This window comes from Helianthus annuus, chromosome 4 (genome assembly GCF_002127325.2).
Source record: "Helianthus annuus cultivar XRQ/B chromosome 4, HanXRQr2.0-SUNRISE, whole genome shotgun sequence".
Classification (NCBI taxonomy): Eukaryota; Viridiplantae; Streptophyta; class Magnoliopsida; order Asterales; family Asteraceae; genus Helianthus; species Helianthus annuus.
This window is the reverse complement of record NC_035436.2, coordinates 145132323-145143001: the sequence shown is the minus strand read 5'-3', so window position 1 is coordinate 145143001 and position 10679 is coordinate 145132323. Positions and strand designations below refer to the sequence as shown.

Here is a 10679-nt window from a genome sequence, read left to right as displayed (position 1 = left end):
ATGATTGTCGAAGATGGTCTCCTCTGCTTCCGGCGGCATGGAAGCTTCGAAGATATCCTCAGTTTTGGTTGATGTCGGCGATGATATGTGAGAGAGAAAGTTATGTATGTTTGACTAAGAGGTGAATAAAACCTAAATATAGATATAAACGGGATTTATGCAACCAATTTAATATAGAAAATTACACAAATACCCTTGTTCACTTAATTAAATAGTAACAAATAACCAAATAATTACCATCATGCCATTCACTTAAAATCTCAAGATCATAAAAATCAAGGGCCCAGATTAGTTCACGCAGTTCACGCTGGAGAAAATGTTCACGTTTGAACCTAATCCTATATATATATATATATATATATATATATATATTAATGGGCCAATTTTCAACTTTCCATATTTTTTTCATCACCTCTAACCCTAATCCATCACCTTTAAATACCACACTCATTCCACCACTTTTCTTTTCCTTTAAACACACTTAGGGTTGCAATATATGAAATTATAAAAACTCACATACACACAGTCAATCACATTATTCAAACACTCAATCTATGAATACATGCTATTTGTCATACATACATGCTAGAAGTCAATCTTGTGTACTCAATCGCCTTCCTTAACAATTATAGCGCTATAGGAGTAGCACACCGCCCTTATGTGGTATTGTTAGGTATTCAATCTTATACAGCTTGTACCCTTATGTGGAAAGGATATGCTAGTGGACACTTGGTTTGATTGATAGTTTACACATGCTACTAGTATTCAAATTGCCATGTTAGATTGAGACCTTTTATCTTGTATTATGTAGACCAAACTTGTATGCTCATCAACTATTTTGTTGACCTTTATTATTCATATATTGGAGGGAATTGATGATTATTCAAGAAACCTACTAGGTGGATTTAGAAACGCACGAATAAATTAGTATTCTTTTGTTTGAATATTTGATTTAATGTAATTTTTTTTCGTTTTACAATGTACGAATTTGAGTTTATAAAATAAAAATGGTTTATTTAAATATTATCATTTTCAATTGTTATGATGCTTTGAGCAATCATCCATTCGCTCATGCCCCGATGATTCCGCCATTGGTTTGGGTGTGATCGATTGGTATTAGAGCCATAACTATCGTGAATTTGGAAACAAAGTTCATGATTAAGAACCTTATTTAACCATTCTTGATTATGATATTAAAATTACCAAATTCTTTCTATTTGCTTTTATCTCTTCTTTTGTCTCCAATTATATGCCTTTCCTAAGGAAAATGTACACTAATACATGAACTACTTGAAGACACTCTTATCCCACAATCGAAACGACTCACCAAAATAGGGGTGATTCCCACATTTGGTGATGACTTTCAATCCGCGTTACATGTTATTTTCACAAAATTCTACCATCAAGTTAGGAGTTATTCCCTTACCTTGATGGAAATTTTCCATTCTCACTCTAGTGGACCTTGCCAACGAGTCGAAATTTCTCATTGATAAGAACTAACCACACTTAGGAACGACATCGTCAAGCCAGGAGTGAAATCCACATCTTGACGATTAGTTCCATTCCTCGATTTTCAATCTCACCAAAGTCTCGAATCCCAGATTGTCTACAGAAGAGTCACATTGCCGGTGCCGGAGAGATACGATGTTGGTGGGTTTGAGGCGCTTCCGGTCCAAGTTCAACAATCGATGATCAAATCGATCGTTGTTAAGAAAACAAATGTTATGTCAGTGGGAAATGTTTTAAACATCAGATGCAACTTTACGGCAAGCTTGAAAAGGTTTAGCACCAGCAGGGATCATGTTAAAGGAAGGCTGGTGAAGGTTAGCTGACACTCGCCATTCTCTTGCACCTTCTAGAGACATGCATCTCTGAGCAGTCACCGAGAGTGAAAAGACGCTCGTGAAGGTTAGCTGACGCTCCATGAGCTATGAGGCAGTCACGATCCAAATCGATCGTTGTTAAGCAAACAAACGAGGAAAAACAGGAAATGATCGGTTTGGTGAGACAACAATAGATAATGAAGGAATTGTTGGACTTCTTCAAGCTAACTGCCGATATCTCATCCTTCATATCTATTTCACAATCAAATCAACTTATCCTCCGATTTAAGCGGCGTGTCCGATCAACGTTTATCGATATTGTTGTAGGCGATTAAGAACCCCTAAAATGGAACATAATCCTAGATTGTCTAGAGAAGCGCTTTTATCATGTGTCATATGAAACAAGTGTCTGTCTATTCAATTAAGAGGAATCATTGCATTACATCCCCGTTGAAAAACATGATCACAATCCTTTTCCTTCAATTTCCAGAACAGGCACTAGCAGTACCAGTTTGTTACCAGTGCGGTTGCCGTGAGCCTGAGGAACTTTTAATAAGCTGTCACAGCTGTCAAATTCGTTGCATGCATTCATATTGTTTGAACAGTCACGACCCAGCAATTTACAACCACTGACCGTACTGTTATTATATCTGAGACAATTCAAGTGAGTCCTATGAAAACAAGTGTCTGTCTATTCAATTGAGAGGAATCATTGCATTACATCCCCGTTGAATAACAGAATCACAGTCCTTTTCCTTCAATTTCTAGAACAGCCACCAGCAGTACCAGTTTATTACCAGTGCGGTTGCCGTGAGCCTAAGGAACTTTTAATAAGTTGTCACAGTTGTCAAATTCATTGTCTACATTGTGGTTCGTGCAAGATATCGAAGATTTGGATACAACTTCAAGTCACGAAGATCACTATGCAGTAGTTGATCATGACGACCGGTTGAGTCGTCGGGAAAAATTTTCCTCAGGGGAGGGTGAGTAGTATGAGTCTGAGTCCATTGCGGTTCGTGAAGGGGTAGGGATAATGTTTTATGGGTGGTTAGTTGTGGTTGATTTATAGGAGGAGGTTATGAAACGAATATATGTTTACGCAAATTTGAAGGACTTGCTAAAGGACTTTCAATGAATGCTAACATCTATGCGGGCTTTCCATCCATATATTCCGTCCAACATATGACACATGACAAAAGCGCTTCTCTAGACAATCTGGGATTATGTTTCGTTTTATTATAGTCGCCATGATCAACTACTGCAGAGTGATCTTCATGAATTGAAGTTGTGCCCAAATCTTCGATCTCTTCCAAGTTTAAATTTCTTCGTTTCCCATGATTATGAAACCTTGTTTCGTGAGGTGGTTAAACCTTTCTAAAAGTATAAAAAAAATAAAACATTAACAACTAACAAAGATTGAAGAACAAAAGAAGAAAGTGTTCCTCTTTGTAAAACAATATGAATGCACGCAATGAATTCGACAACTGTGATAGCTTATTAAAAGTTCCTCAGGCTCACGACAACCGCACTGGTAACAAACTGGTACTGCTGGCGGGGTGTTCTGGAAATTGAAGGAAAAGGACTGTGATTCTGTTATTCAACGGGATGTAGTGCAATGATTCCTCTCAATTGAATAGACAGAAACTTGCTTCATAGGACTCACTTGAATCGTCTCGGATGTAATAACAGTACGGTTAGTGGATGTAAATTGCTGGGGTGTGGCTGTTCAAACAATATGAATGCACGAAACTAATTTGACAATTGTGACAGCTTATTGAAAGTTCCTCAGGCTCACGGCAACCCCGTGAACGAATCCGATATGTCTTGAGTTTAAACATACACGCATCCCCGACTTTTAAGTCATTTTTAATCATGAGTTTACGCCAACCCCGTAAATGAATCCGATATGTCTTGATATAGAGTGTTGCTGAGCATGTCCTCTTTGCTTCGTCCACTAGAACTATTTGTGTATGGATTCTTTTAGTAGTTAAAGCGCTTATGAGGCACCATTAGAAGAAGTACCTAAACATTCTCTCTCTCTCTCTCACTCTCTCTCTCTCACTCTCTCTCCTCAGCTATACAACTGATTCCTCTGGGTTTCTCAAATCGGATTTTCACTTAGGGTTTTTATTATTTGATCAATGGAAGTGGCAAAATACGACAACCTATGACAGCATAAAGTTTAAACTTATCCGGTCAAATCACACAATATAAAGTTTAAAAATATCGTGTGTTGTAGTTTGTATTTCCCATAGCCACCTCACGAAACGAGGTTTCATTATCATGGGAAGCGAAGAAATTTGATCTTGGAAGATATCGAAGATTTGGATACAACTTCAAGTCATGAATGTCACTCTGCAGTAGTTGATCATAATGAAAGGGATTTCGAGCAGTTGGTCGATGACAAAATGATATTGAAATTTGTGAGCCTTCAAATTAATGACGAAGTTTTCTCCGTCGCTAATTTCTCTATTCACCATGACATCGAACAGTTTCTTCATAGATTCCGTCCGGTTTCAAAGCCGGTTGAGGATTACGAGTGTTCTAAACTCGTTCAAGGCATACTTGTTTATGCGATTTATAGAAATAAGGATGAAGCGCTGTATTTTAATGCCGTTGGGAAACATGAAAGAATACCACCTCACGAAACGAAGTTTCATAATCATGACCGAATAGAGATCTGAATATCCCCTTGGTAGTTGTTACCACATGACACATGAAAAAAAGCGCTTCTTTAGACAATCTGGGATTGTGTTTCGCAAATTGGGAACCACGTATTCGTGTGTAAAAGCTTGGAAAGGTGACCGAATAGAGATCTGAATATCCCCTTGGTAGTTGTTACCACATGACACATTATAAAAGCGCTTCTTTACACAATCTGGGATTATGTTCCGTTTTAGTGTTTCTTCATCACCTATAACAATGTCAATAAACGTTGATTAGAACATGCCGCTTAAATCTCAGTTATGTCTCATTGCATTATGACAATACTCACAGAGGTGCTGGTCTTTTCTCCCACTGTGCAAACTTGAAAAATCTCACCATAACACATTGAATACTAGTGGGCTTGAATGGTTTTAATATATTTCATCTTGGACTATCTAGTCTAATACTTGAATATGGATATGATCGTGTCAAGATCTTTATCTATCATGTCATCGACCAACTGCTCGAAATCCCTTTCGTTTCTCCCACTGACAGGGGTGCTGATCTTTTCTCCCACTGTGCAAACTTGAAAAATCTCACCATAACACATTGTAGACTGGTGGGCTTGAAGGGTTTTAATATATTTCATCTTGGACTATCTAGTCTAATACTTGAAAATGGATATGATCGTGTCAATTTTTATCTATCATGTCATCGACCAACTGCTCGAAATCCATTTCGTTTCTCGGGTTCGCAATCGACAGAAGACACCAAAAAAGAAACTTCAAAAAATCAGTCTACCATGTCTTTTACTTTATTTCAATACACATCATATAGGCCTATACGATGCGTATTGTGTCGCAACCCCCGCCCCCTATCTGTCCCCGGAACGGGCGGACGCGAGATCAGTTTCAGTGGTATCGGTGTTTATCATTATTCGGCAGCGGAAATTTCATCAGGACCGTAGTTAGGAAATATTTTATCAGAGTAAAATACCACACTTTTAGGGTCTGTTTGGTATGGGGTAATGGAATGGACGAATGAATGGAATGAACGAGGTAATGGAATGGACGAAGGAATGCAATGGATCATTACCATTTCATGTCTTGTTTGGTTACCATGTGTGAATGGAATGAATTATTATTATATATTGTTCGGTAGGCAAGAAAAACGGAGCAATAAAATCAGCGGTGAGTGGTGGTGGTCGATGGTAGTGATTGTGGGTGGTTATAGGTGGCGGTGGTGGGTGTCGACGGCGGCGATGGGTAGTGGTGGCGGCGGCGAGTGGCGGTGACGACTAGTGGTGGTAACGGCAAGGTGGCCATTTGGTGGTGGGTGACCGCAGAGGTAGCGGTGGACGGCGTCGGCAGTTGGTGTGGCGGTGGCGGTGGTGGTGGCTGTGGTGGTGGCGTCGACGATGGTGGTGGGCGGCGGCAACGAGTGGCATTGGCGGTTGGTCGCGGCGGTGCTGATAACGGTGGCGAGTGGGTGGCGATGGCGACGGTGGCTGTCGGGGTGAGGTGGTGGCGGGTGGCGGCGATGGCGTCGGTGGTGGGTGGTGGTGGTGGTGGGTTGTGGCGAAGGTGGTGGGTTTTGGTGTTGTTGATGAATGGTGCAAAGGGGAAGGAATGATTTTGAAGGAATGGAATGCCTTTTGGAATGGGTGATTCCATTCCATTGACCAACCAAACACCCTTTTCTTCATTCCCTCATAATCATCCATTCCATTCCACCTCTCATTCCTTCGTACCAAACACTACCTTATAATATTAATTAAATATGTTGGGATAAAACCCACGTTTCCATTACAAACATAGGGATAAACCCTATTTTATTGAATAAAACATCATCTTTTATTTAGGTAACTTTTATAGCCACTTTTCCAAGCCTTCAGTGCTGCCCAGCTGACTTCTAGTTTGGCTTTCACATTTTGTTACCTGAAACGCGTTTAAAAACATTTTGTCAGTGGGAAATACTGGTGAGTGAATCCCAATTTAATCAATAAGAGTTTTTCAATTTACAGTATTGAGAGCGATTACATTGTTTATATCTACACAATTACCCATTCAGTACTGTCAATCCTGACTGGTGGGTCATATTACCCATTGGCTAACTCTTTGTCCAATGGTAACGTGTTCCACATTTTGTATACAAAACCCCAACATACCGGCAGTAATTGAAGAATTACAAAGACTCAATCACTGCTTAATCACATTGTAAAATATTTAAGGTTTTGTAAAAACAGTTTACAAAAAGGAGATTACTCACATTGCTGTCTTAGGGTTTTCTTTAAGGATTTTCTGGTGATTATCTATAAATTTAAACAATGCACACGCGTTAGTATAATAACCCAATATTTATATTAGTAATACCCTTCCCGAGACGGCATTTCAACGACTACGTCGGGCAGAACCACGACAGTCGTTACGGAACCCTAGATCAATCGGGCAGCGTATCTAATACGTAACCGGGGGTTATGATACTTACAACAAGGCAAAACTTTGTTATTTAGGGGGGTATTATGCCCGAGAATTATGTATACTATGCAGAATATTGAGAGAGAATTGTAGGAAATAAATGAGTTGGACTGAAGGCTGAGGGCCTTCTTATATAGGCTGTTCGTCGACGCTGTCGCGTCCCGCGTAAGAGAAGGAGAGGGCCTTCGCGCCCTGTGAGGCCAGCTAGGGTAGGCCCTAGCTTGGCTGATTCGGCCACTAGGCCCGACACGAGGATGCCACATGGCGGCCTGGGGGATCGCCCTAGCTTTGAGCTGTCGCGGCCCGCGACCGGGTTGGCTGAGGGCTTCGCGCCCCGCCAGGAACCATTTAAAAATTGTTTTTATTTTTATTTTAATTATATAAGATATTTAGGGTTTGGTTTTCGCATACGGGATATGTTTTAAGACATATAGGGACATTTTAAATATATTAGGGGTGTCGGAAATATTTTAGGAGGGTTGTTTTATATTGAATTGGAAAAGTGTGCGGATAGACAGGGGGTGTGCCATTAATAAAACCCTTGGAAAAGTGTGCAGATAGATGGGTTGCGTGTGCCAATAGATTCTCCAATGCATGAAATGAGGGTCGAAGCGCCCCGCTTTGGCCAAAGCGGGGCGTTTAGGGTTCAAACGTTCCACTTTTGCGCGACACCGTACAGAATATAACATCCCATCAAGTCTCATCACCCTTTGTCTACAGAGAGAACCCTAAACGCCCCGCTTTTGGCCAAAGCAGGTCACTTCAACTGACATCGTACACCATCACATCACCGATTGTTTGGAAAGCAGACCAAAACGCCCCGCTTTGGCCAAAGCGGGGCGCTTTCAGGGGTGTGGAAATAAGGTTTGGGTGTGTGAATAGCATAACCAAAGCGGGGCGCTTTGGGGGTGTGGAAATAAGGTTTAGGTTAGGGCTGTAAACGAGCCGAGTCGAGCTAGACCCAGCTCGAACTCGATTCGACTGGGCTCGGCTCGAGCTCGAATTTCAAATCGAGCTGAGATTTGAGGCTCGAGCTCGACTTGATTAGAAATCGAGCTAGCTCGGCTCGGCTCGGCTCGATCTAGCTCGAAATAACAAAGAACCACAAAATTTACTACTTAAAAAGCGCTTAAAAATGAATTTCTTCATCGACTAAGGGCCATAATTGCCATTTAATTTAACCATATGGCTAAATATGCAACTATAAATAGTTAATTCACTTTGTACATTGTCTTTACCTTCTTTTATAGGAGAGATACTCCCTTAGTTTTTGTTTTGTAAGCGATGCGGGACAAAAAACAAAGAAGGATGTAAACCTTATCGAGCCAGCTCACGAGCCGAGCCAGGCTAAGCTCGAGCTCGGCTTGTTTACAAACCGAGCCAAGCCAAGCTGGCTCGTTTACAACCGAGCCAATTTCGAGCCGAGCTTTTTTCGATTTTTTTCGAACGAGCTGCGAGCCACGAGTTTTTTAAATACCCCAAGTTTAGGTGTGTGAATAGCATAACCCTTTAGGCCTTTATAATTGGTTAAAAAAGATTCCCTGTGACGGTTCTGGTTCTATTACTCTATATATCCACCTGTTTTGAAACTCGACTTTTACACTTCAAACACCTCTTACTAACTTCAAACACCTCTTACTACAGCGAATTTAAGAATGAGTGACAACAACAAGTGGCCGGAATCAGATTCCGACCTAGATCTAGGGGTGTTCAAAACTGGACATCCGAATTTCGGATATCCAAAATTTTCGGATACCATATTTTACTATCCGAATTCGATCCGAAATTTCGGATATTTGAAATTCGGATATCCGAAATTTCGGATACGGATTCGGATAGTAAATCGGATATCCGAAAATCCAACTTTTTATTTAATTTTTATTTTTTCATTATTTTTTTTATTTGGAAACGAATATTTTGAATAGTTTCGGATATCCGAATATAAGTTTTCGGATATTTCGCATATTTTTCGGATATTTTCGGATATTTTTCGGATATTTCGGATATTTTCGGATACTTTCGGATATTTGGATATCCGAAAAAATGAAACTTAAATTTTCGGATATTTCGGTTATCCGAAATATCCGAAAATTTTGAAAATCACTATCCGAATCCGAAAAATTCGGATATCCGAAATTTCGGATATCCTATTTTTCGGATATTGCGGATTTGGATATCGGATATTTCGGATCGGATTTTCGGATACGGGTAGTTTTGAACACCCCTACCTAGATCCATATGATGAATGGGAGATATCCCAAAATGCTAGGACGGGTGACCTTGGTTATGAGGATGATGATCAATACTCAAAAGAATACTATGGGTATCCCGATACTCCCCCGTCGCAAAGGGAGGAAGAGAAGGAGGAGGAGGAAGAGAAGGAGGAGGAGGAAGAGAAGGAGAAGGAGGAAGATGACTACCATGATGACTTCGAAGACGAGGACGACCATGAAGAAGAAAGATTGGTAAATCAGTGTCTGTGGTTTTTTTATTATGTTTAACTTAATCAAGTGTGTTTTACACACACTGTGTGTGTTTTTGTTTTTTTTTTTAATTTCTTATGTTTGAAGTGTGTTTTTCATTGACGATGGATGATGGATTAATGTCATTGGTCTAACGATTGCCGGATCACAATGATACGAACCGAATCGCTAATCAAATGGTCCAATAAAATAGAAAGAAAACCAGATAGGAAAATAGGAAGAAACCAAATTTTTAGTAATTCATTTCTTCATTTTTCTCAATAAAATAGGAAGAAAACCAGATAGGAAAATGACCATTCAAATAAAAAAAATTAAATTCAACTTTTGTTTATTAGATATACTTTAAGATACGAAATTACGGGATACAAACCGAGATATATGTTAGTATAGAGTGGAGATAACGTTTATCGTCAAAATAACACGCTAAGATGATAAGATTAGGCCGTTCCAGGTTCACCGGAATTCCGCCGGAAAATCGGAACGGATAAACGAAGAAGAAGGTGATGGCTTTTGTTGTGTTTCAAAACTTTCGATAATTACCATATTAGTCCTTGAGGTTAAAGACTATCTTCAAAACTCTTAACCTTATAGTTTCTAAAGTTTACAAGAATGGCAGCCTTTATATATACAACAATAAATTGATTAATTTTTTATTTTAGTTATAATAATTAATTTTAACTAATTTCTGGTTTACTTAAGTTTGGGATAGAAATAATTTTCCATTGAATATACCCCTTAAATTACTAATTACAATTAGATTTTTAATTCTATTTATGTATAACAAAACAAATAGATTTTTAAGTTTATTTTTTTTAATTTATTAGGATTTTTTTTAAGTTTATATATTGTGTTTTAATATTAATGAAAATATTTTCTTAATTTATTTGTTAAATGTTAAAAGTAGTGGAAGATTAAAAAAAAGTAGTGGGGTAGGATCATCTAGGACCATCCTCCATACCCTCTAGTTTTGTGAGATGAACCATCCTTGGGAGGACTATGATGTGGCGCCTACGTGGCGGATCATCCTCCCTTGGAGGACCATCACCATACCCTCTAGCCTCATCATTGTATAGAAAATATTACATATTAAAAAAATCATACTAAAAATAAAGTATACGTTTTAAAAAATAGGACTAAAGTTTTTTAAACTATAAATTTGAGCGTCTACAATAACCTTTTTAATTAGTGGTCGACATTTAAATATTCAAATTAAAATTTTTATAATATTATATAATGTCTTTATTTAGCAT

General features: G+C 38.9%; 1 protein-coding gene across 1 annotated transcript; it reads left to right on the top strand.

Moving 5' to 3' along the window:
- The first annotated feature begins 3281 nt into the window (after positions 1–3281).
- LOC110933624 (RNA-directed DNA methylation 4-like) lies at positions 3282–9531 on the top strand. Its single transcript, XM_022176837.1, has 4 exons — positions 3282–3365; positions 4079–4425; positions 9216–9411; positions 9517–9531. Exons 1-4 carry the CDS (start codon positions 3282–3284, stop codon positions 9529–9531), a joined length of 642 nt encoding a protein of 213 aa, XP_022032529.1.
- The last annotated feature ends 1148 nt before the right edge of the window (positions 9532–10679 follow it).

Bases quoted from the DNA above. Each gene is read 5' to 3' on its own strand.
- LOC110933624 (XM_022176837.1), top strand. From the start codon at position 3,282: ATGAATGCACGCAATGAATTCGACAACTGTGATAGCTTATTAAAAGTT. The intron at 3,366-4,078 runs GTACTGCTGGCG...TATTTCCCATAG, and splicing joins ACCGCACTGGTAACAAACTG to CCACCTCACGAAACGAGGTT. The intron at 4,426-9,215 runs GTATTTTAATGC...CCAAAATGCTAG, and splicing joins AGAAATAAGGATGAAGCGCT to GACGGGTGACCTTGGTTATG.